This window comes from Vicugna pacos, chromosome 20 (genome assembly GCF_048564905.1).
Source record: "Vicugna pacos chromosome 20, VicPac4, whole genome shotgun sequence".
NCBI lineage: Eukaryota > Metazoa > Chordata > Mammalia > Artiodactyla > Camelidae > Vicugna > Vicugna pacos.
Window position 1 is genome coordinate 11,815,135 of NC_133006.1, and position 26,453 is coordinate 11,841,587.

A 26,453-nucleotide genomic window follows, 5' to 3' on the forward strand; every position below is an offset into this window, starting at 1 on the left:
AGACCCATGGGCCAAAAAACTATCATGGGAGGACAAACTATATTAATGAATTCGGAGACATAATCTTGCAAAGTTATGAATTCCCTGTAGAGTCAATGTAATTCTAACCAAAATGCAACAGGCTGGTTTGTATAAATTGACAAATTATACTTAGACTCTCATAGCACAAGGGGAGGATTAATACAGAAAAGTCAGGCTGACCAGGGTTCTAAACCTCACTCTGCCCCTTCCTGTCTGTGTGACCAGGCCACATTATCTCCATCTGTAAAATGGAGATAATAACGTCTCCCTCTACAGTTCTTGCGAAGATAAAATGAGCTAATTTAGTAATATCCTAAGACCAGACTTGCTCTTGTTTAAGATCAAGTGGCCTCGGCTGGGGAAAGACACCAGAGTCCAAGTAGATCCGTTACGTACTGGAGACTCCTGCTGTACACACCGGTGACAACAAAATAATAAATAAAATATTGGGGGGGGTGGTTGTTTAAAAATACCCTAATGGGGGAGCTTGTTATATTTAAGGACTTCCCTCCGGAGGCCCTTCTGGTGGCCGGGCTGGAGAGCAGTGAGAGGATGCAGGATGGTAAGGCTGGAGTTGGACGGAAGGAGCTGCTCTTCCTTGATGTATTCTAAGGCCCCAGCAGAAGAGGCTCATTGGGAAGCGAAGCTGGACGGGCCCCACAGGGAGTGAGTAGCTCCCTGATCCCCAGAGTCCAGAAGGGCTGGGAGCCTGGAGACTGACATGGGACCCGAGCGAGCACTGTCTAAGGAGCTTTGGTGCCCCTCAGTGGGCAGCAGGCAAAATACACAAAGGCGGTGACGGCAGTGACAGTCGATTCCAAGGAACTGACCCACGGAGCAGGGCTCCCGCCAGGACATGGGACAGCCTCCAAGGGGGACTCGGGGTTCTGGCTCTGCAAGGTGGACCTCAGCACAGGGCACTGGTCTCACTACTAACCCACGGAGCCGTGTGAATGGGGTTGGGATATGAGCTCCATTCTCTGGTTGCCTCTTTAAGTGATGCCACTTCTTGACTCTTTGGAAACCAATTCCCCACTCCCTCGGCAGATTGTTACCTCTTGAGTTGGGCTGGGAAACCAAACACCAAGTAAAAGCCACCCCTTTGGTAGAAATGCAAACTTTTAGCTGCACCTCTTAAAGGAATGAGTGGCGTGTGGGAAGGTGGGAAATGATAAAATACCACCTGAGCACAAAATGCAGGTGCAGATGGGTTTCTCAGTGGAGGACAACCACTGAGTCAGTGAGCTGTGTCCAAAGATGAGAATCCCCAAGAAGGCAAACCTCCTGGGAGAAACTTTATCTTCAAGCTGAGTTGCTCAGGGCTGAGGTATTTTTGCCTAAGGTTTTCTCCTGGACGCTGGAGTCAGGAAAGGAAGTATTTTCACTTTTATTTCTAAAATAACAATCAGCATCTTTTTTACATATAGAATGGTTTAAACAGTCTCCTACACACACACACACACGCACACACACATGCATACACAAACAATAATACCTACAAGATATTTTTTCTGTTTCACAAGTGAGGAATGTAAGGTCCCAGGAGCTAAATTATTTTATGCCAGGTCTAAAATAGAGTGAAAAAGCAAACACATGGAAAAGTCCTAGTGTTTTCCTTCTGTTCCCTACCCTTAGGAAACCTACCATGACTTAACCATCTCCAAAGTAGCTTCAGCATGTCCCCTGCCACCCTTCCTCCTGTTCCTACCCCCAACCTATCCCTGAACCTGGATCCAGCCCCGGTCCCCAAAAGCGCCCAAGATCCACGCAGAGAGATGAGTGGCTGAGTCCATGGAATCACAGAGCCGGCCTTGGGGGTAAAATGAACCAACGCCCACAAGGATCCAACATTCGCTGGCTTGTGGAGGACGTCAGGTGACTTGCGGGTTGGGCCTTAATGTTGCCAACGTTGACCAAGGCTCTTGCAGATCATGGGTAGATCAAACAGACAGCAGATCCACCTCTTGAAAGCCCAGTCGCCAGATGTTCTCCTCAGTCTTTCCTCAGCAAACTTTTCCACACTGAGGGCTTTGGAGTTGCTCCTGGCAAGAAGAGAAGAAGCGTGACTGTCCCTCCACATTCCGGCCTGCCTTCCGGCCTCCTTCTCCAGGAGAACAGCTCTCAGTCCAGGACACAGGGCGTCCGTGAGGGATGGGCAGCTTGGGCAAAAAGGTCGAAGCATGGTGAACAGTAAGAACAACAGCTGGCAGGTCCTGGCAACTTAATTTCAACCAGGCCCTAGTCTATGAGTTTTTAATGCGTTGGCTCATTGAATCCTGAACTCTTACTAGCCCCATTATACAGATGAGGAAATGGAGGAACAGAGGCATTGAGTACTTTCTTTAAGGTCACACAGTAGGAAGGCTACTCTCCCAGTTTTATTTTTCTGTGCCATTTGCCTTCTCCGTGCTGCTCCCTGAAGTCTAAACTCCCTGCCCGGGGGGCCCCCTCTCCCTCCTCCATCTAAGCTTGGTCTCTGGAATGACTCACAGGCTCTGAATTTGCCTCTTTACAAGGAAAACGGTGTTTCTTCTCTCGGGGTATTTGTTCTATGTGGAATGAAGAATTCTTTTAAGTGAATTTTAGGCATAAACAAAAATATGGAAGAGATTTCTGAGAACAGAGGAGCTGTCCTGGAGAGGCTGATTTCACACGGGGTACATCAGGCGCCGTGGGGTCATATTAAAGGCCTGCCCTTCGTATGAACAGCAGAGGGCGCTGTGCAGCTGTGGCCTCATACTAAGAATGCACTTCCCCTCCCTCCCCTGCTTCCCAGGATGGCATCTCCCAATTAGGAGAAAACTGCCCCGTTTCCACACCTCTCCTCTCCTTCCAGAGGTCCCAGGCACACCTGTCCTGGCCTTGTTTCTAAGAAGAGTCCAAGTCTGAGGTCACTGAGATATGTGGAGTTTCCACTGGGATATGTGGGGCCCCAATACTGGACAAGTCCAATTCTGACCTCCCGCCCCCTTTCTGCCCCTTGGAAATCAGCCTGCCTCCCCAGACCCCCTCAGTCTAAGATTTTATGTTCTGGTTTAAGGTCTGAAATACCGCCTTTGCCCTTGGTTTTGCCCTGCCCTGGGCCCCCACCTGGCCTTGGGCTTCCAGACACCCGCGTCCCTGAGCTCTAATTCTGTTCTGAACCCCATGGCGGGAGCCCTGCTTCTTGCTCCTTCCTAGTGCTCCCAGCTCTCCATTCTGGACGCGGAAGGATCACTCATCATGAACTTCACGTCCCTGCCCGCTAATGCCCCCAACACGGTCCCACGGTGCCACCCTCAGTGTTGAGCCCTTCTGATTCCTCCTGGGTCCAGATGTAGAAAGAGGAAAACCCCCAATTACCGAGAAAATTCCAGCCCATGGAGGACGTGCTGAAAAAACGCAATCTCAGCCCATCCCTGACCTCACAGGTTTGAAAATAGAAGTTGAAAGTTGAAGAATTTCAATTTTCTGTGGGGAGGATTTCTTTGGGGAGGGTCAGTGGTGTGCTTCCACCTCCTTCATCCACTGCCTCCTCAGCCTGGTCAGCTTTGGGTACTTCCCCAATTCTAGTAAGCAATGTAGTCTCTGATCTTGGCCTCTACTGGTTTTCTCCAACTGTTAGTACAGACAACCAGCCATGCCCAGCTGGAGAAGAGACTTGCCATGCCTCTCGTCTCTAGAATGGTTAGAGATGCTCTCCCTTCCCCACCTGGCACAGTCTAATCAGCTTCCCCAAACAGGTCAACATAGGACCTGAATGGAAAGATCAGCTTTACTAGGTCATCTGAACTACCTCTTGATTAGTGACTGATCAATAAATGCTATAGTGGTGTCCCACCGAGGAGGAACCGCATGGACTAGGAATGGGCAGAGACTGGGGGAGGTAACTCCTTACAGTTCTCCTATATCCTCTCCTTCAAGGTTCTAATACGAAAACCCAAAGGTGAAGGTGATTATTAAGGATAATACACCAGTGTTTTCCTCTTTGTTTTCACAGCACCCTCTACATGCCAGTCAACGTACATGACGCAGCGCCCTCCCACGCAGGTCCCTCTCCCTGGGACCATGTGTCAATGTCTCACAGCAGCATGACGTCAGGTTTCTATGATCTGTAGCACAGGAGGTCCCTTAAAGGTTCTTCCAACTCAGAGTGTCTTTGATTCCATGAGATTGTTTCAACACTTTGCTTGGCACCATTGCTCAACATCTGGGCGTGACTCAGAAAGGAAAGGAATGTAAAAAAGGATGTGCCTACTGCCAGGTGGTGTTGAAAAAAAAAATCTGGGACTCGTCTACATCCATGCAGAAAGGCACAAAAACCTGTCCAAGACAAGCCCGCACAGGACTGATTACTCCTGCCCACATTCCCCTGTGACCTCTCGGGCTTCTGGTTGCCGTTTTGTGATTTATTCTCCCTGTCACGGCTGCCCAGTATGTGTTTTCCCCTGATTTCACCTCTGTAGAAATATGACTCAGATGTTGGCGCGAGTAGATAGCCAATTTACCACAACCCCACCCACACCCCCTTAAGAATGATTCCAGGGCCCAACTTCATTAGGAAGAGAGAGGCTTGTTGCTCTGTGATTCCAACCCATTAAGTCTTCCTTCCCAACAATGGGGCCATTATAAGTGTCACCACCCACTGGCAAGACGGAATTAAGATGTGTGAGTGCTGTAAATGGCAGGACCTATCCTGTATCAGAGCAGGTGTGATATGACTGAGGACAGAAAAAAGGAGAAAAGAATTCTTAAGATTTGGTCATATAAGCTGAGATGACATGAGGAGTTTGTCGCAACTTGCAAGTGAAGCATCTCCTTGAGTTTTTAATACTCACCTCTTACTCTCACCGATGCATTAGTTTAGATCCATTGGTTGGGCTTAACGATGCATTCTAAATGGGGGAAAAAATAACAGATGTCAATGAGTAATGGCATTGACAAAAATGCACATGTATTTATCTTCATGTTTATGCCTGACTAACGGTAAACATGCAAAAATGAAAACATGAAGTACCCAAACTGACACAGCTATGCAGAATTAAGTGATCATATTTCACTGAATCTAACATTGTAAGCAGCATCATTAGTTTTATGTCCACTAAGAAAGAAGAAGAAAAAACTTGCCAATTAAACCCTGACATGCCACTGATTGTACAATACATTCCAATTTCAGAAATATTCAAAGGTGAAAAAAAATGCCTATCTTAGAATTGATGGACTGTGGTACAAAAAGTCACACTCAGTATTAGCTGACCATAAATTCCAAATCTTAATGTGTCCAGACAGTTTATTTGTTTGTTTTTTTAAAAAGTGGCTCTTACGGAGAAACTGTTGATTGAGTGAATGACTTCTTTCTAATTAATGTAACAGTGATGGCAAATTCTGTCGGTACTTGGAAAGACAGATAGCTGGATCAAAATTCAGCTTCAAGATCTATAAATATGCAGACACTTCAATTCAAGGGGGTGTGGTTCACTGAAAAAGTCCAAAGAAGGAGAATACTCATTCTAAAGCTGGGTGGCTTGGGGCAAGGCTCCCAAGTACACTGGACCTTAAGTTTCTCCACCTGTGGAAAGACGAGGTTGGACTAGAATCTCGCTTCTAGCTCATGTCTCATTTCCCAGCTCTACCATTTTATGAATAGCATTTTATGGTTCTCAACGGACCAAACATCAAGTTGAAATACAACCAACATGGAAAAATACCTTGAAGGGTATATTCCATTGACCTTCAACTTTAGCAGGATATTCGGAATGTGACGAATGAAGAAATGAGTGAATGAACGGAGGTATGCCCTGATGACTCTGTTTGCTAACAAATCCTGAAGAGTAGACGACAATATTTGTCTCTGCTTGACTCTGCCGAGGACACTGACCCTCCAGTATTGAGACTGAGAAGGAGAGACTTACCTCTGCTACCCTTGACGGCCCCTTCAGTGAAGACATCCTCATTCTCAAAGCATCTCTTATCTGAAGAAGAAAGGACAGTGAGGAAACACAGGTCCTCCCCAAAGCCCAGAGCTGTGTCCTGACACTCTGAGACCAGGAACCCTAGCAGAAGCAGCAGCAGGGGGCTTAGCACCGTGCTTGGCAAATCATAAGACGTGGATAAAAGGTGAGGTGTCGTTACAACTAGATTTAGGATTAAGATGAAAATTCCGGTCACGATTTTTCTTCTTTTCACCAGCTCTGCTCACACACAGCCTCCAGGTGACTTGACAAAGAGCAGGAGATGGGAGGGTATAGTTCTTTCCTCTCCTCCTTGCAGCTGATGCCTTGAATTAACACACAAACCACCCCAAAACCTCAACGACCCTCTGATCAAGGCTGCTTCATCCTCCCGCTCCCCTGAAGCATGTGGAAACCATTTACGAGTGAAGCAAACTCAGATTACCTTGTGATCCATAATAGTTCCGAACAGCAGGATGAAGAACCCCTGTAGCAAAAGTCAAAAAGTATGAGGGACCGTTTTGCAGGCAATATCCCCACTGTTATCTTAATACCCCTTTTCCAGATTCCTTCTGAGATAGTCACCAACTATTAGAAACGTCAGTTTCTGCTGATTCCGATAAAACTGCATGGATGGGTATTTCTGACCCTGCTTCCAGGAAGGAGGACCACCGTCATGATTGTACATGACAGTTGTGGTGTTTATTGAATGGCCACAGCTGTAGGATCGTTTTCAACTTTATTAAATCTGTTTGCTTTCTTCCCAAATATTAATACAGCTGCTCTTTCTCGGGATGACAGAAACACGTGACAGGAAATCTTGTAATGCAAAGTCACAATCAGGGAAGTTGTCCTGAGAAAATGAAGCTTGTATTCTAGTCTGTTTTCAGAGGAAAAGTCAAGAAATTGGCAGCTAGAACCTCTGAGCTGGCGGGAAAAGTTTCCCCAGACCTGGAAGGCTGGGTCTCTTCACATTTAAATTATCTGGTCACCTGTAAAGTCGCACTAATTGATAGTCAGTCTTTTTAAGTGGTGAGAGTTGAGGTCCAAGAAAAAGCTAGAACCTGCCATGAGAGGGAAGGGAAGCCGATTTCCAAGGAAGGATGGGTTCATGGGGAAGAAACACTGAGCAGAAGACTGAGATTTTAAAATGTGAGACACCGGGAAAGCTTGCTTGGGAAAGCGGAGTGCGTGTAACCAAAGGGAGTTTAGAACATTTGTTTCCATCAAGAAAAGAGAAAAAGAAATGATCTGAAAAAAGAAACACGGAACAGAACTTCCTGGGCTTTAATTAAGTTGCAAAGTAAAAACAGAATGAGCGCATCAGCAATCAGAGTAGCTTCGAGAGTTGGGGAGATTTATGTGAGTCCAAGAATCTCTGATTAAAAAGACAAACCAAACCAACCCTGAGTCAAAACTTCCTCTTTAAGTCGATGCAAAGGGAAGAGTGACGTAAATGTTCTCCATAGTTATTCAAGAATTATGAGTAAATATATATGATTGAACTGAGCCGGCATTCCTTTAAAGTCAGCTCTATTATTTTGCATCAAGCTTTTAAATAGAGCAATGGTGATGTGTGAACATGAATACCTGGCCGCTTTATTAAGCAGTTATGTTTATTTTACTTAAAGCAGAGGTCAAAAAAAATTTTTTTTGCAGATAATAAATATTTCAGGCTTTGCAGGCTGCACAGTGTCTGTTGCAACTTCCTCATCTTTGCTGCTGTCACTCAAAAGCTGCCAGAGGCGAGGTGTAAACAAATGTGCGTGGCTGTGTGTCAATAAAACTATTTACAAAAGCAGGCAGCAGGCAACCGTGGCCAACCCCTTATTAAAAATACAATTAAGAATATGATCTTGCCACATTTTCCATGACCCACGGGGATGGAAAGCAGCCTGGCTAGTGACAGCTTCCCCAGAAGGGCGAGCTGAGTAGCCAGGACGGAGGAAAACAACTTTTAGAGGAATGATCTTGTCAAGCCAAGCACGTTAAGCAAGAAAAGACAGTGGCGGTCATAGATCCATCTTTATCTTACAGATGAGAAGCTTGAGGACCAGGGAAAATGACCTTCCTAGGAGCAGGTAACATGCGCCGAGGTCCATTTCTGTGAGTGATGAGGTGCACTTATTTCACAGAGAGCAGCGGGGAAGAGGTCTGAGATTGCCTGGCTGGTTAGCACCCACAGGGAGTGGCAGGGCCCCTCTCTCCACACTGTGAAACGTGACTGTGACTTCGTTGAAGCCCCAAACTTCCTGAGAAAGGATCAAAATTATTCTTGTTTTGAGGCGTAACTTGTGAGTGTAGCCTCACACATCCCTGGCCAAAGACTCGTCCTTTATAGATTGAACATCAACTTCATTGACCTTGAAGTTGAACCTTTGACATTGGAGCTTTAGGAGGGATGCAGGTAAATCAGTGAGAAGAGAAGAAAGGAGATTGCTACTCAAACAGCCTCATCATCTGAATCCAGCTGGATAATCAAGAGGGTGATAAACGCCACAGATAAATATCTCCAAGATATGGGAGGAAATGGAAGGAACATTGTGTCCCATATGTTTAACCCATAGCCATGTTTCATTTTTATAGCTAGCATACCAAATTACAAAATGATAATATTTTATAGATAAAATATTAATGAGTAGTATTCATTAATAGAAGAAGCCTCCCCCTTGGAACTTACCTGGAAAGCATTGAGCAGGGCAAAGATTATATGGAATGTCAAGGAAGTGCCTTCCAGGAGGGTGGCTATTCCAAAACCCCAGGTCAGTCCCAGCAGTGGGGTGAGGATAGCAACATTTTTGCTGATCCTCATAATTATGGCCAAATCCTGAGACTTGGAACTGCCAATAGAGGGCCTCTGAGTGTTGACCGCAACAACCAAAACCACAACAAGATTCACAGCCACGATGACCAAGGCTGGGATGGCAAATGCTAAAAGGGCTTTGGTGTCGTCCCAGTTAAGCCAACAGGCACCGTGTCTCGTGTAGCCTCTCCCTGGCACTGTGACAGCAACTGTGGTGACGGCGATGACCAACGGGCACCCATAGCCAATGGCAAAGCCAATGGCCATCATGCGGGACTTCATCATCCTCCGGAAGACCACCAGTATTCCATAGATGATGAGCAGGGCTTTAAAGAGCATCCAGAAGAACAGGGAGAGGTAGAAAAAGTGGCTGAAAAAGGTCACCGCTACACACCAGTTGTAGTCCTGGGCCTTTCTGTTAAAGTTGGTGCCTAGGATGAACCACACGTTGGCGGTCAGGAGTGACACAGCTATGTTCACGATACACACGTGTCGCATGTATGATATCTCCGTCACCACCACCCGGGACCACACCGTGGCTTCAATGATCAGGCAAAGGATCAAGCTCAGAATGGAGCTGCTGAGCCCAATGCAGGTGATGTAGTCCAGGACCTTGTTGTCTATGGATCTGGGGGACATGAGAATGGAAAAAGACGTCACGGCATTGGTGTAGTTACACCGGCATTTTGCTCTGTCCGCGACATCCAGCGCTGTTTCACACACGCTCTCATCCCACCTCCTTTTGCTGGAGTGCCAGCCGACACACTGCGCCCTGGCGTTCCGGGGCCTATTGATCTTCTCAAAGGTGAGTAAAATTTGCTTCAGTTCTTCCGGTAAGATCACCGAAAGGACCAGCCCATTTACTGGCCTGGGAAGATCCTCATCTTGCAAGTGGGATTCCTTCAGGACGGCCCCCAAGGTGGGAAAAGCGATGCTGATGGCTTGGGATGCATTTGGCGGCAGCTTCCACAGCTCTTGACTGGGAATTTCTATGATTCCTAGGATACCCTCTGTTGTGTTGCTCATGTTCGAGGAGAAATTGAAACTTCTCCCTTGGGTATTGTGGTTGATGGGAAATCCTTTCGTCTGAATGAACAGTTCATCCACGATGTGCTCGGGTTCGTGGTAGATGTGGAGTCGCCTGGCAAACGCATTCACTGCCTGCAGCAAATCCGAGCTGGCATTTTTGTCTGGTATGAAGGCCCAGTTTGGAATGGCTGCCGGGTCGAGGATGTGGTTGGCCACTTTGCTGTAGCTCTACAATGGAGAAGAGCGGATACCGTACTGAGGATTTACGCATAATTGTACAAAATCGATTTCTAAAATCTGAAGCTTCTAAAGATCAAAAGACTTGATATTATTTGACATATTTCTCTTCTGTTTATTAGAATCTCATACTAGTAAGTCTGCAGAGAGGGGAGAAAAGTAAAAGAATGCTAAAAATAAACTTTTTTTTTGCCAAAATCCATGAACACATTGAGTGTGCCAAAGTTCATCAACACATTAAAAGCTCTTAAAACGTCCTGCCATAAGGAACCTTGTTTGCCTTTGTTTAACCGCGTTCCTATATTGCTGTGCTCCAGGTCACCTTCTGAAAAAGAGAACTTCTCACATTTCTCAGAACATTTACGTTCTACAAGAATAAAATTTTGGAAACACTAGAGCTGGCTCAGTCTTACTCACAGCCATCAGTGGGTGATAGTTTCTTGAAAACATTAAGTCTGTGCAAAAACATGTATTAAAAAAAAGTTCTAACTTCTTGAAAACATTCATAAACTAGAATGAATTGATATCCAAAACTGAAATGAATTGTTGTGATGGTTCCTGGGGTTATTGTAGTTTTTCCCCTGACAAAGCACATTTGAAACTATTAAAATGCAAGATTTGGGGAAAAAAAAAAAGATTGTATGTTTTTTAAATGAAATTAACAAAGAATACCTTCATTTTCTCTTGGGTAACGTTATCAGATAAGTCTGTAGAAATATTTTTCAGTATCTCCACTATGAATGCAATATTTCCAGACGTGGCTTCTGATGACTTCACAGCATCAATTATGCAGGCGTAATCAAGTGGGCAGTTCTTTCGGATGCCATGAGCTACGCTTTTGATGGGCTCTGGAGCTCGAAAGTCAAGAATGTGCAGGGGGATAAATGGTGCTGCGACGGAGAGGCGTGATGCACTATTTGAGCCCTGTTTTAATTTTTTAAAAAAAAATAATTGTTTCATTCAAATATAATTAAGCACCTAACATGTCAGAAAAAATGAGTTGGAGGCACAAATAATCCACAGGGGAAAAACAAACAAGAGATGCAAGTGGTCCTAAAAAGTGGTTTAGGTGCTGAGAAGTAAGGAAAAATTAAATGGGGTCCAAACAGACAGGAGATTCCACCCAAATTCCCACAGAGATCAGGATACTGACCTTTCTTATCAGAACTTGCTTTCAGGACAGTGATTTTAACTCAAGTGTTATTACAAGAGAGTTTTCTCCAGAGAGATGGAGAAACTCTAGAAACAAAATTTGCCTAATTGTTTCATTTATTTATTTTTTTAAAGAGGAGCCACGTGGAATTTCATGGGGGAGTGGTTTTTGGAGGTTGGCCGTTCAAACACAGAGTGCTAAGGCATTGTGATTTCAAAAAGTCTAGAGTTCACTAATTAGAAGTTATTTGCTCATTTCTTCATAACTTTACCTAGAATTTCCCAGAATGGGACTTTGGGCAAGCCAAAGCAATAATTTATTCATTTAACTCCCTCTTAAATGCCACTGTAGCTGCAAGGACATCTGTGTGATTAGCTATGCTAAGGGACAGGCTGCATTGGTCCTCCCTTCATAAAACCACTGTTAAAATTTTAGGGGATTCAAGAGATCAGGGTCCATCTACAGGATTGGAGGGGAGGCAGAAATAGTCACTAAGTGAAAGGATGTTTTCATTTTAATTGAGATCTGTTGTATTCACTGAATTTCTACTCCCTCGAGGTCACGCATCTCTCCTTTCCTTTGGCCAAGTGATTGAAAGCACCGGAAAAAGATATCAAAATGAATTTGATTCTAGACCCATTTAGTTGCTTAATGGATTAGCCTAAGAGTCATGCAAATCCATCTTCAGAGCTTAAAACCTTAACCTCGAAGTATTTATCCTTGTGTAAATGAGTTTCAGATATTTTTTGAGAAAAGGTTCTGAGAGGGAGAAATAGAGACAGCAGGGATCGTGGAGAGCTGCTGAGAATCTGGGTAAAGAAGTAATGGTAAGACACAAACTTAGGCCACTCTGTAGAATGTCTCAAGTCTAGATCTGAGACTTATTGTCAGGCTGAGCAGCAAACATGAAAATTGCCTCTACCCGTTCTGGGGGGACAGGCTCTTGTAGAATATGCAAATGTGCAAATGTGCAAATATGCAAATTGTAAACGCATCACCTTAAAGAGTGCTTCCACAGAAAGGCTTGTACAAGTTTCAGTTGATTTTTGCCACTTGTTTCCGCTACAGGTAAATCCTATTTCTCCACGAAAGTGCTGGGCACAGGGCTGGCTGCAGTTGGAAGAGGTGGAGCAAAGTCCTTGGCATTTCTCTGAAAGGCAGTGGGAGAGAGAGAAGCCCTAATTAGCATTTCCGCATCTAACTCATTCTGGGGCTTTGGGGGATGGCTTCCCAGCGGAGGTGACATTCACCTGGGTCCTTCATAGCAAGTAAGACCTGCTAGGCAGACTGTGAAGCTCAGTCCAAGGAGAGAGAAAGGTGTGAGTTCTGAGGAATTATTTGCTTTGTGGCATTTAAGCAACTGACCTCAGCGTTTTCGATCCTACTCCTTTCTATGGGGTGTGGTTACCCTTTTCTGCCCCATTCCCACTCAGGAGCCTTTTAAAGCATCCCCTGTTGGGTCACTGTCATTCTTTAATTTTTTATTTTTGTATGTATTTTTTTTTAATGGAAAGAAGTAGAAGATGCTGAGAGCTATTAAGGTGTTGAAATAAATACAATGAGGTGACCAACTGGCTGTGAATCAAGAAATGCACTCATATTTATGGCTCGGACAGCGCTGTGGATGACTCCATTCATGGAGAAAGGGAACAAGTGGCTCTGCCTCTTTCTTTGACATCTACCCAAGTGTAGCAGTTTTTGCAAGTTATTTAAACTGAGTACTTCTCCATGTCTTCCTCCCTACGGTTTGGAGGTAATGCTGTAGTTTTGCTACAAACATTGATGGGACAGCATCTTATATAGCTCCTAGATCAGGGGTGTCTTAAATGCTCAGTGAATGTTAGCTACTTCCCCTCCCCTTTCCTTTCTCGGTTCCACATCTGTGTAGAGAGGTATTTGCCACCAAAAATATACTTGGCCATGACTGTGCAGAACCCAGCTGTCACTGCTGTGTGGGTGAGAACCATGTGATTTCACTATCTTACTACTAATCACGCCACCACAGTTTCTCTCTCACTTTTCGGGAGTGACTGGTCTTGCCAACATCACACCTCTTATATTACTTCTGCAGACCTCTCAGCCCCAGAGTGTTACAGACATTTAAGCATCCTGAAAATATCTCTGAGTAAAGGAACAAATGAATCCCATCCTCTCCCCTCTTCTGCCTCTCGTTAGCTCATTAGTTCAAACAGATATTCCCTTCTGAGTGTTAAAATGCACTCTTGTCTCCTAGTCTAAAACACACGTGAGTATTTGCCAACTCGCTTCATTGACTCTGCCATGGATAACCGTATAATTGTAAGAAAATCTATTAACACTGGTAAACATTGAGAACTTATTAGAGATTGTTATTCTGGGTGAAATCTTAGGGACAGATTTGCAGTATCAATGCCCTTCCTTTCTTCTGCCCAGTCTTCCAATGGAAGAAGAACATTCTGTAGCCACATACCTTGCACCTTCCCAGTCTTGGGTTTTCCTTCAGGACCTTGAAGTTTATCTCCATCCTGTAAAACATAAATTCCCAAAGGTCTACTTTACTGTGGGGCTCTCCTCTCTCATCTCAACTTAGAGGCTCCATGGCGATTTGAAAAAAAAAATGTGTTCAGGACTAGGAAGAAAACTGCAGCTCACATCGCAGGAACTTGCAGAAGGACACAGGGGTGCGAGTCCTGACGGAGAACACACCATCCCCTGGTGAAGGCTGGAAACCTGAACATGGTCACCAGGGCTCTGAAGTCAGTGGATTGGATACTTTTGGAAAAGTTAGAAAGTTGACGTATCCTGGGAGGGCACAGTGATGACATTCTAGCACAAAGCTCTTCCCTGCCTGTATTAACTGTAACAATGACAAGGAATGAAAATGGTCCGCCAGATACTGTGTGTCCTCAGGGAGGAAGAAATGAGCAGACACTAGGAATGAGCACTAGGCTACAATAATAGAATCACAAATTCTTTTTGTGGCTCTAAGGGACTAAAATATACATAAATAAATAAACACCCTTCACGTTACAGGTAAGGGAATTAAGACTGGGAGAAGTGAAGCAACTTGTGCAACGAACAAGCAACGCTAAGGTGTGAACCTAAATGGCTGAACTGCCAGGCTGGTGCTTCCGCCTCCCAGCAGCTGCCTTCCTGCCCACGTACTCAGCTGCTTGCAAAGTGGTCTTTCTACTGTACCGTTGCACCTGTCACAACCGTGCTATCCTGTCGCCAGTCCCAGCCACCTCTCCACTTTTCTTGGTTCCTGTCTCTGGAAAGCTAATCAGTAAGGGTAAAACCATAGTCATTTGAAAATTTCCTCTAAGTAACAACATTATTTACCATAAATCTAGTCCTTTCAGAGAACTGACGGATTTCTCATGGGATTGTATTAAGAATGGATCAAAACTTACTTTTATGTGGATCTTGGCTCTAGGATGAGAAGATTCTGTGGCCAGAAATAGCATTACACAGCAAACCGTGATTGCCTGGGACTTCATTTTCACATGTGAGGACCTTCACCTGCAGTAGAGGAGGAAGTGGCAGCCCCATGTGATTAACACGATACTCAGCCGACCAACCAGCCCCTCGGGAGCCCACTGGGTGCTCTGAGATATTCACTCCCAAACGACCTGCCTCGGGAAAGGACACCCATATCTACTTCAAGCCAACTAAAATGTGAAAAAAAAGAAAAGATTTTTCTATCAACTGTTGACCTTTCTACAAACAACAGTCAGGAATGACGGGAGCACCAGGAAAGACGTATGTTCACTGAAGCATCATCTCTTCTTATTTAATCCACACGTTTCTTTAATAGTAACGTTTATCAAGAACTTCCATTTTCCAACCACTGTACTAAGCACTTTCTTTGCACTAACTCATTTCATCATACGATTTGAGATATTATCACTATATTCATTTTTTTTTCAAAGGAGAAACTAAGTTACAAAGCATGGAGCAATTATGAGCCCACGATCACTCAGATAAAACGTGGTGTAGCCAAGAGCTCAACCCAGATGATCCAGCTGGAGAGCGAGTCTTAATCTCTAGCAGGGCTGATGGCCAAGTTGGATGGTTCTTTGTTGTTAGGGACTGTCCTATGCAGCACTGGCCTCTACCCACAAGATGCCAGGAGCTACCCCCTCCCCAGCTACGACAGCCAAAAATATCTCCAGACATTACCAAATGTGCCCTGAGGGAGAAACTGCCCTGAGTTGAGAACCACTGTCTCAAGTGGTGCTTCAAGTATATAGAGTCAAGTAACTTAAAATAAAATGAATATACGCTATTGTCTGCTACCGGAGCACGCACTGTTATGTATACAGGCATCCATATAAAAACTAAAAAGTACATAATTTTTGTATTTTAAAAACTCCTATGTTAAAATCCTATTCTTCTTACCTGGAAGCAAGGCACGCTGACATATCCATGATTTTTATCTTGTGTCCCACTTTATTCTACCTGACGTTGTCTCAAACGTTGGTTGCCACCCACTAAATTGAATTCACAGCCCTCTAAGGGATTGTAACCTGCAATTGGAAAAACAGAAATAGTTACTATAAGATTCACTTTTATTAGCAAGTCAAAAATCCTTCACTTCTCCCACCAAGTTGGTCAATTCCATCTTTTCTCTTTCTTCCTCTTCACAATCCTATTGAAATCTCCTTCCCCCAGTACTTCAGAGAGAAAAGACACCTACATTCAGGACCAACTAAGAAGACTGATGAGTAATTCAGCTCTTCTCCACCTGGGGAGCATCGTTTGAAATGCCAGTGAAATGGTTGAAGGCCAGCCAAAGGGAGATATTTATAATAATGCCTGCTGTCTAAGGCTTCAGGAGAAGGGTCACTTTTATTCTTCATTGTTTTCAAAATAGGGACTTTGGTTAAAGCTAATTTTGCTGGAAGAAAGTCAGGCATTTCGCTTAGTGATACAGTGTGATGTGATTTACGGAGTCCAAAAATTTTCCCCCATCCAATGCTAAGGCCTCTAAGTCCGTAGTTCCTAAAGGTGTTCCAAGAGTTAAGGATCCAACAGCCATGACGTTTTCTATAGATCACTCTACTCTTTGTGGAACGTTTTGAAATGATGATACGTTTCATGATTCACATAAACTAAGAAAAATTTTACTAGCAGACATAGATATGTGCTACAAAATCATAAGCATGACCATATGAAACACAAACTTTGAACTCAGCACAATTGGTTATTTTTGGTTAATTAATTTGCTACTTGATCATTCATGTTCTTAGAGTCTGGTGTATGTAACCCACATACCGTTTGGTATGATAATTACTTGTAAAATTTCCTTCAGTTACTACAAATGTTGAGGAGAGAATGTTTAATGATGTTACTCAAGAGGAGTCAGAGCATTCTTATTTTTGCCCAGTTTGATTGGTGGGGATGAATCAGGTGGACGGGTGTTTTCAGGTTCGCCCCAGTCAGATAGTTTCTTTTCTTGCCAAAAAGAGTGGAAAGGGATTTCCTCCCAGCAGAATTCAGGTGTTGGCTAAGACCAAAAGCCAGAGTTTCCTGCAGAGCAGACAGTGAAGACAGCTTAAGAGCTCTGAGAATGAAGAATTTAAAAATAAACAGAAGCATTGCCAGCATAATCTGTAATCAGAGGTTGAAGGAGGGAGGGCGTAGCTCAGTGGTAGAGTGCATGCTTAGCATGCATGAGGTCCTGGGTTCAATCCCCAGTGCCTCCATTAAAAACAAAAAATAGCAAACACAGATCAGAGGTTGATATTATATAAACAGAATAGGGGAAGCACACATTCTTTGATTAATTATTGATAAAGACTTAATAATTAGAGAGAACTTTGAGTTTTGCATAATTTCAAACTGAAAAATTTCTGCAGATACAAATGAAGAGCCTCTCTAAGACCTCGCACAATGTCTACGTATAGTAAGCTTCTCCTTGAGTTTTTGATATTCACATCTTATCCTTAACGATTCATTAATTTAGATCCATTGGTTGCACTTAACGATGCATTCTAAATAGGGGGAAAAATAATAGCAATGGCAATGAGTTATGGCATTGACAAAAATGCACATGTATTTATCTTCATGTTTATGCCTGACTAACGGTAAACATACAAAAATAAAAACATGAAATACCCAAAGTGACACAGCTACGCAGAATTAAGTGATCATATTTCACTGAATCTAACATTGTAAGCAACATCATTATTTTTATGTCCACTAAGAAAGAAGAAGAAAAAACTTGCCAGTTAAACCCTGACATGCCACTGATTGTACAATACATTCCAATTTCAGAAATATTCAAAGGTGAAAAAAAATGCCTATCTTAGAATTGATGGACTGTGGTACAAAAAGTCACACTCAGTATTAGCTGACCGTAAATTCTGAATCTTAATGTGTCCAGTTTATTTATTTGTTTTTAGGAAAGTACCTCTTAGAGAGAAACTGTTAGTTGAGTAAATGACTTCTTTCTAATTAATATAATAGTGATGGCAATTTCTGTTGGTACTTGGAAAAACAGATAGCTGGGTCAAAATTCAACTTCAAGATCTATAAATACACAGACACTTTAATTCAAGGGGGTGTGGTTCACTGAAAAAGTCCAAAGAAGGAGAATACTAATTCTAAAGCTGGGTGGCTTTGGGCAAGGCTCCCAAGTACACTGGACCTTGGTTTCCTCATCTGCGGAATGACCAGGTTGGACTAGAATCTCATTTCTAGCTCATTTCTCATTTTCCAGCTACTAGCATTTTATGAATCTCTGATTCCGGGTTCATGTCGTCCCACCTCAATGGTCCAAACATCAAGTCGAAATGCAACCAACATGGAAAATTCTCTTGAGGGGTATAGTTATATAATTTAATTTTTAATTTTTAAGATGTCTATATATACCACCAGTTTGCAAAATTCCTGACAATATAACAGCCAGCCCTCCAGAGCCAGTACAAGCCAGTTCCAGCCCCTCACTGCCTCCTGCCTGCCCCAGGGTCCAACCTTCACCCAAACCCAGCTTTCAGCTTCTCACTGTTCCATCAGTACTGGCATGCAGACGGTAGTACCGATGAATGAGAAAAGAAACCTAGGTTCTGAATGCAGAAACGAGGAAAACAAGAACACAAAATCTAAACATTAAATTGTCCTGAGGGACATCAGCAATATACAGACAGTACTGAAAGAAAAAATTTTCAAATGTGAATGTGACCGAGGCCAGCTCGCCTGGACACTCGCCTGGTCAAAGGGTTTACTTGTTTCTAGTGAAGAGCGGCCGCAGTCCGTGCTGGGTCCTACCTTACACGGAAAATCCAGAGTTATTCTTTGAAAAGGATGCTTAAATTACCTTTATGCTATTTACTGACTTCTGGTTCTACAGAGAGTTCAATTTATCAACAAAATTGTGCAGCTTCATAAAATCCCTCACTTCTATAAACCCTTGGGGATGGTGGCAGAAAAACACTTTGTTGGAAAGAACTGTCCCTGGCTACTTAAATCAAGATCCGGGCCTGCAGTGGAGGGATATAAAAAAAGTAAGCAATGATCCTGACAGAATCATGCTGCAACAGTGTATATTTATCCTGGGACGGACGCATAATATCCACCACTTGTTTGACAACAGTTTGTCACAGGTACCAAAAGTTAAAGTAAAAAAGGATGAAAGAAAAAACAGCACTGAGGACATTTGTATGCCTTGTTGTTCTGTGAATTCGGGAAATCTATCTGCTCTACTCTTAGTGGGCAAGCAATACAGAATTTGATGTCTATTGGATTTGGCCAAAGGCATTGTGTCCTGAAGTGAGTTTCTGTGAATCACTGGTCTATAAAAGACTAAGGGGTCCCCTGGTCCAATCAGCTTGGGAAACACTGTGCACCGCCATCACCACCCCCTCACACACATACATTCACAGAGCAGAGCTCTGAGAGCTCCTGAAATGACAAGACCATCACCCAGGTTTTACCAGATCTACTTGATCATCAAAAGTGCTTTGGGGGGATTTAAGGCTGCTATTCAAAGACAGTGTGTTATCGTGGAATACATTAATCTCTCCAGATTCAGGCTTTACATGCCTTTGTGGGACCCCCTACCCCATGCCAGTCCTGTGCTAATACCTTCCTGGGAGCTCCTTTAATTCACCCACACCGTGCCCCCAGGTAGCCCAGTAGAGAGTCATAGTCCTGGCCTTCGTGTGTCCTGAAAGAAGGAGGCAGTGGACAGGCAGACTTTCCGAGTCAGAATTACCCTGCAACAGGACGTGATGCTCAGGGTGGAGAGGGAGGGAAGGCAGGCACAGATGCCGGGCGGGCGTTCAGAAGTCTGGGCTGATCACCAGGGAGAGAACCACAGACTCCGAAATGGAGAATCAAAGGGAGGAAAAGAAAACAAGGCGCCAAAGAACTCTGCTTGAGGCAATTTTTGTTAAGCAGGTAACCAAGTAGCTACCTGACATTTACAAGGAAACTCCCTCCGCTTCTACGCCAGCCACCCGATGAAGGCAGCTCCGCATCTTGTTCCCAAAGGATATGAAAGGAGCCTTATTTCAGAAATAAAAGCAGGAAGCAATCTGGAGTGACAGCTTCTCGGGAAGTAGAAAAGTTCCAAATCCCTCGTCCCCCTTCCCACAACCTGCCTCTCTCTGCGCGTCCTTACGAAGGATGTGAATTGCCTACTATCATCCACTTTTGCTTTTCTCTTAATAATACACAGCCGTTCTAGGTGGCTGAGTGGAAGCCAGGCTCCCTGCTCTAACGTCGTGTCAACTTCAAAGAGAGAGAGAGAGAAGATCTGGTTTGCTCTACTCTTAGTGGGCAAGCAATACGGAATTTGATGTCTATTGGATTTGGCCCAAGGCATTGTGTCCTGCCCTCAGAGGCTTCAAGGGAAATGCAGCTTCAGCCCAAAGTCCCAGAGGGACTGCCTCTCGGGGTTTGGCTCTCTGGAGAAGTCACAGCAATAAGCATCTCCCACACCACTGCCTGTGCTCTGAGCCCTAATGACAAGGAGTCAGCAGAGCACAAGGCTTAGTCTCTCAGCCCCAGAGGAAGCAGGCTGCACCTAGTGGAAAAATTGGGTTATCATTGGGAGGTAAACCCAGAAGGACATTTCTCTGTCCCCAGCATCCAGCAGAGCACAAGGTGTATACCAGACACTCCATGAACATCTGGTGGATAAATGAATAAAGGTGTGAATGGTGCCAGCTTCTCAAGTTTTTGTTTTAAAATCACAGGGCAATGTTCCTGTCTTAGAGGAGCACATGAGCCCATTTGCAAGGCTAGATCATTTTGGAACCTGGTGATTGAAGTAAAAATGCACCCAGGCTAATGGACCTCCACCTTGTTGTACCACCGGGAGCCTGGTGTGTAAAAGGATGCAAGGTCCTCTCTCGGCTCAGCGGGAAAGAACGCACTGCCAGACTGGCCATGTCTGCCACGGGTATGACAGGGCAGGTGTCTTTCCATGCCGTGTTCACAGAGTCGGAAATCATAAAGCACTGTTTCCCTGGACAGACCCAGAACTCGCTGGCTGTTTTTAAATGCCACCTCCTATTTGTCCCATGTTCCTTTGTACCTGGAGCTGAGTTTCTAAATGAGTTGGCATTCAAAAGTACAATTAATCTTCCCTGGGTCCTGGAATGTATCTCTGATACCAGGTGCTAGAGGAGTTGCAGCAGGTGACTCACATGGACGGAGTGCTCCCCACCTGTCTGGACACGCTGAGCGAAGGCTGGCATCCAGACTGTCAAAGGAATTAGTAGGACGTACAGCCTGGGAGCTGTAACCACAGTCAGGCAGGAAGGAATGCACGGAAAGGCGTGATCTCTCAAACCTCTTCATGCAAAACACCCCCAGGTGAGCTGGGTGGAAACGTTTGTAAACCAAGGGGACACTTTCCCAAAGTGCTCCTGGCCACTGAACTTCACCCCAAGGTGAGAGGGAGGACCTAGTCTCGCTCGCCAGCTGACTTTTTAGATAGCACCTCACCTCGTATTCATTGGCCAATCCCACTGATGGGAAGGACCGATTCAGAAAGGTTAACTGGAGGATGAGGAACGTAAGAGTTAAGTGACCCACTTTTGGGGGGACATGTGTGTGTTTGTTTTGCTCCCCTCAGCCTAATTTCGTAACTGCATATAATTAGAACTCTGATTACACAGCCAGGGCTAACCAAGATGTTTGGGTGTTTCTTGGCCTCAGCAACAGAATGTACTCACTGGTTCATTGGATGAGCTGTTAGACACAAAGGATCTGCTGGAATCATGAACACCTCACCCTTGGCTATTTTAGAATTGCGTCTAGCCAGGTCTCTGTGTAGCTCAGTAGCTCCTCTGAGAACTGCAGTCTGAATTCAAATTCTGATAAGTTTGAAGAATCACATAATCTCAGTTGGAAAGCTTCCAGCGTCTCACCAGCTATCTTGACAATTATATGATTTTAAAGAAACTGGTATGTCAAGCAACTGCTCTGGTCCATAAAGAAAGCTCGCTGGAGGGCAGACACTGAAAATACAGCCCCTGAGGATGCACACTGTAGAGCTCCCACAATTGTCCTCAGAGCATAAGGAACATAGCCTGCCGAACAGCAGAGTGTTGGCCACTCAGAACGAGGGGAGATGCCTTTGCAGAAAGGTTTTAGCAGTAACTGGAGGAACTGTTTCCTTTGAAGTTGACATAAAGACAGCTTTGTCAGCCCTAGTAAGAGAAGAAGCTACTATAATTCTACCTAATAAGACTTAAAAAGGAGGGGGGGAAAAACCCCAAAACCCCTAGCTTTACACTCAGCCTAAAGGAAGCGACTTGAAAGCTAGTTTGCTCATCCAGTTTATCAAGCAAAGGAGAGGGTCACAGAGAGTCTAATTGCCTGACAAGGTGCTTTGAACTTTCACTCGTAGGAGTGAGCCATTTACAGCCTGGCAAATGACTTCTTGAAGAAAAACAAACGTAAAAGAGACTTCGGAAATACTCCAGCCACGAGCTGGCCAATCTCGAATAACGCTAGGGAAGCTTCCAGCAGAATCAAGCCCTCCAGAAAGTCCCATCATAAATCACACACTTTCCCCAGTCTGGAATACAGGAACAACCTTGTCTTCACGGGAAAAGAGGGGCTGGGGTGGCATGTGTACTCACGGCATCCATCCGGGAGACCAGGCAGCCCAGCGGGAGGGTCGGCGCCGGCTGCCCCCGCCGCGCCCCCCATCACGGGCCCGCCCCGGCGCCTCCCACGGTCCCCGTCCCCGTCTTCGCCGTGTCTGACAGGGAAGTAAGTCCAGGAGGCTCCCCCGTGCAAACCAGCCACCTGCGGTGAGAAGCCAAGGTGAGAACTGGAACCCTGCCCTGGGTTCCCAGGCTTGTGTAAGTCTGTGATTCACCGCGCAGCGGGTCCGTCCGACACGCCTAAGAGAAATTACAGGTTTCTCTCGTCTGATGCAAACCCATTCGAGTGAGTCACTTGTTTGTCCTTCCGTTGCTGCTCTTCATCTCGGAGGGTCATGAGACTCTGTTGTATCTACTGCATGGGGCCGATCAGAACGCGGTGCGGGGTGGGTGGGGGTGGGGGTGGGGCGGGTAAAATGCAAGGTTGTGTCCCTGCGGTTGATGATTTAAAGGCCGTCACATTTTTGCCTGTACTGACGTTGAACTTGGAAAACACTGGCGAGGACATCGAGCAGTACGTTGTGATCCAATCCCTACCTTAATACCAAAGAGATTTTTGTTTTATTTTTTAATGACTGGGGAACCCAGACATATTCTCTGTCTGAGTGGCACAGTCCCCGCTTGTGGGAGACTCCCCACGATCGTGGACCTGGGCCAGGGCAGCCTGGTGGACTGTCCATCTCATCACCACATAGTCCCACACACTCCAATTCTAGCGTCTCCTATTTACATACCTTCCTGGCCCCCCAAATCAGATGAAAACCTCCATTGAAGTATTACCAGGAGAGATGCTGACAGTAAGGAGAAATAAGTGAAAAGCAGTTTAGTTACAATGTTTGTAGTAAAAAGGATCCAGGAGATGACATTTGTGGAAATAGGTCATTCCATTTAGGTCAACAGTTAAGCACTGCATCATTTGGAAATTGGAAAAGCCAGTATCATCAAACCTTTGGTTGTGTAATCAAAGGATTTTATTGAACATATTCTATGCACAAGGTACTCCGTTCTGTTCTTTGGACATACAAACATGAGTGACAGACGGAGTAACAAAAATGAGTAATCCTGTCCCCAAAGGTTTACGGTCTTTTCTGGGAAAGAAAATACATGCCCACAACAACAACAACAAAAAGTAAAAGTAAATACAGAATATTACATAGTAAATGTTGGCTGTGACATGAACAGCACAGGTGATAAATATTATAGGAAATCAGGTGGGGAGAACTAGCACTTCTGGTTGGACCGATCAGGGAAGACTTCACAGAGAAGGCAAAAGGTGATGCAGAGCTCCGACGGCGCTCTGGATGTACGTCTGCGCTATGATGTACACCCCTTCTGAGACAGGGAACCGTATATCACAACTCTGGTAACACTGAATGAAAAGATCGTTCAGCAACTTTTGCTGGCCGATAGCCCTGATGTGAAACAGACTGAACCCAGTGCTTCATACTTTTATTTAAATGCAATGAACTAGCTCCCGTGAGAGAGTGTCTCACCCAAACTCATGCAGTTGGCGATGGCGGTGTGCTGGCTTGTGTTTGTATGAGGGTTTGTGTGTGTGTGTGTGCGCATGAACTCACAGATGCTCTAATAAATAAACAGCTATAACCATTTAGCTCCATGAGATTCTATCCTCCTTTTAATATAATGACTCTGGATAAGTGGCATGTCTTCATCCTGAAATCTCTGCATTGAGAAAACCAGGACTGTGTCTATCCCATTCCGTTCCCTTGAAGAGAGTCTACACATATACTGGGAAATGTGAAACTAAAACCTTTCTGACTTCACTTGAAAAGGATGCAGTTGACCCAAGATGAGCAAAGCCACTGAAAAGATGGCTCGTTCTCCAGGTTGGTGCATTTTTCTACTTTCCCATTGACCTCTTTATCATATTTTTGCTTTCTCAAACTTCTCTCCTTAGAGGAAGTTTTTGTCGTTAAAAACAAAAAAAAAAAAAAAAAAAGGAGAGTGAGACTCCGCTCATTGACAAAGTGAGTCTCATTGTCCCATTTGTAAGGTAACATCATTAATACTGGCTTCTAGGTAGGATAACAAGGGGCTACATGTGGCTTCTTTTCCTTTATCCACTAATTTTCTTCTGCTGCATCTGCTTGTGTGCTTGCTTAATAAAGGAGCTTTCATTATTTTTTTTTCTAGAAGGGCATTCACCTATAATACTGTTCTCCTATCAGGTGGCTCCTGGTTTGAATGTTGTATTTGTTTACATACAAGGTTAAGAAAATGAGTGGCTCACTACCTGAAATATGATATTTCTCCTTCCTCAGCGCAGGTTTCAAAACATCATGTTGTTGGTGGGGGTTGATCTGACACTGAGTAGACAGGGCGGCGGTCAGTGGCTCCATGGTCTTGAGGAGAAAGTCCACGACTGGGAGCCAGCGGACTGGGGTTTCTGCCTTTGGCTCAAGCTTTGACCTAGGCTTCAGTCTTCTTCACATAAACATCTGGTTCAAAAGCTCTACGCTTTTCACGTGGCTCACAGCCAAAGAAGTTGCGTCTAAGCCCAAGCCAGGCCACCATGCAATCAATTTAAATTTGAAGGGTGGAACATACTGACAGTTGGATTCCTTTTGTCCAGAGAACCAGCAATGACCTACTTAGAGTCAGCTCAACTGTTGGTGGCTATTCATGAGGGCCCTCCCTCAGCAACCCACAGAATCCAGCTAGGTGGCATCGCGGGCCACCATTGCCACGAAGAGCCAGAGCTCTCTTCCTGAGGATGAACATGATCCAACTGTGTGGAGCTGGAGGCCCCTACAAGACCAAGGTCCTGCCGTCCCCTTGAAGATGCCCAGGACGATTATACACAGAGACGGAGGGTGGGGGAGATACATGTGGCAGCGCAGCACAGCTCAGACAGGGGGCTGTCCATCCTCTCGTATTTATGCTTCACGTGCTCCTCCATCAGCACCACTGAGTGGGAGGTTTCCATCACAATCCCCAGAGGCAAGGAGACAGGAATCAGCGTATTTCTCCTGGGAGCTCCGCCATCCCTGGGATGTATGACCTGGCCAAGAACGAAAGTCACAGCCTTAACATACAAGCAGCAAGATCCAAAAGCCCCATGACCACGGCATATAGAGTCACTTTTTCTGGAACAACAAGCCCTTTGGGTAGACCCCCCTTGGCAAATGGAGAGTCACTTCCCCTTAAGTCACTCTGGAATCCAGGGAAAGCCTTGTTCTCTTGGCTGCAAATGCTGAGTTGCAAACCTTGTCTGTCTCAAAGCTGGACCACGTCCTTTCCTCTTGGCAAAGACTTCTTTCTTTGTACCAGGCCCTGGGGCTGCTGCAGAGGGTCCCAGTCACAGAGGCCGCTGGAGCCGGGAAGTACTGGGGTGGGGGGCAGAGTCTCTCGACATCTCTCTCTGTGTCTCTGTCACTCTGTGTGTCTCTGTGTGAGTCTCAGTCTGTGTGTGTGTTGCTCTCTCTGTTTATTTCTGTATTTCTCTGGGTCTCTCTCTCTCTGCAACCCTCAGCCTCTCTCTGCATCTCTCTGTCTGGCTGTGAAGCTAGGGGTCCCAGAGTGGGGTCCCTGTCTCCCTGTCTGGTCTTCTCTCTCTGGATCTTGAGGGACATGCAGACAGAGGATTGGAAGACCTGTTTGTGCATGTCCGTGTATCTGGGCAGCTCTCTGCCCACTCCGAGCTGCCATACCACGTCACTAAGTGTCCCCATCTGTCTGATTCCCTCTTGGCTCCCTTCTCTCTGTTTCTCTCCGTGTCTCTGCCTGTCTCACAGACCCTACCTTAAATGCGAATTAACTTCTACATTATCTCCAAGGCCTCTCACAGATAGCGTTCATCATAATTCCTTGACCTTTTCACACTAGGGAGAAGAGAGAGGCCACAGTGGGAAATCTGGGGATGTCAATATGATGGAGGATGTCTAGGGGGCTAGAGAGGAGGGGGAGAGGGAGCAGCCATGTAGAGGAGATGCCTCTGCTCCCTTCCCTCTGAAATACACTCAGGCTGGAGTGCAAGCATCCTCAGACAGGCCTGACGCTTTTACAGGGTCAATAAAAGTTTTCAGAAGCCCAAGAATTAGAAGTGTGCCTGTCTCTCTAACCGTAGCTAGCTGAGAGTAGATTGTAGAAGGAGAATCCTTTCAATCAAGAAAAATCATTTCTAACTAGAATGCATCAAACTGTGATTTTTTTTG

General features: G+C 45.0%; 2 protein-coding genes across 6 annotated transcripts in view; both read right to left on the reverse strand.

Annotated features, from left to right (window-relative positions):
- Positions 1–1,390: 1,390 nt before the first annotated feature.
- Positions 1,391–22,465, reverse strand: ADGRF4 (adhesion G protein-coupled receptor F4). Of its 4 annotated transcripts, none has more exons than XM_072944851.1 (11): positions 22,252–22,465; positions 15,614–15,681; positions 14,566–14,674; positions 13,623–13,677; positions 12,172–12,323; positions 10,693–10,944; positions 8,632–10,011; positions 6,397–6,438; positions 5,913–5,972; positions 4,839–4,895; positions 1,391–2,180 (listed from the first exon to the last, which is right to left on the reverse strand). In XM_072944851.1, the coding sequence occupies exons 3-10, from the start codon at positions 14,650–14,652 to the stop codon at positions 4,848–4,850; spliced, it is 2,076 nt and encodes a 691-aa protein (XP_072800952.1). In that variant the 5' UTR covers positions 14,653–14,674; positions 15,614–15,681; positions 22,252–22,465; the 3' UTR covers positions 1,391–2,180; positions 4,839–4,847. The 4 variants fall into 4 exon arrangements, with proteins under 4 accessions (XP_072800952.1, XP_031544483.1, XP_072800950.1 ...); XM_031688623.2 differs by having other exon boundaries at positions 1,391–2,063; positions 15,554–15,681; XM_072944849.1 differs by having other exon boundaries at positions 15,554–15,681.
- A 774-nt stretch (positions 22,466–23,239) lies between these two features.
- Positions 23,240–26,453, reverse strand: part of LOC102529006 (putative adhesion G protein-coupled receptor F2P) — a 29,877-nt gene continuing 26,663 nt past the window's right edge. For both annotated transcript variants that reach the window (XM_006201928.4, XM_072944853.1), the window contains one exon: positions 23,240–25,300. The gene's annotated coding sequence lies outside the window, so the exon portion shown is untranslated. The remainder of the gene's footprint in view (positions 25,301–26,453) is intronic.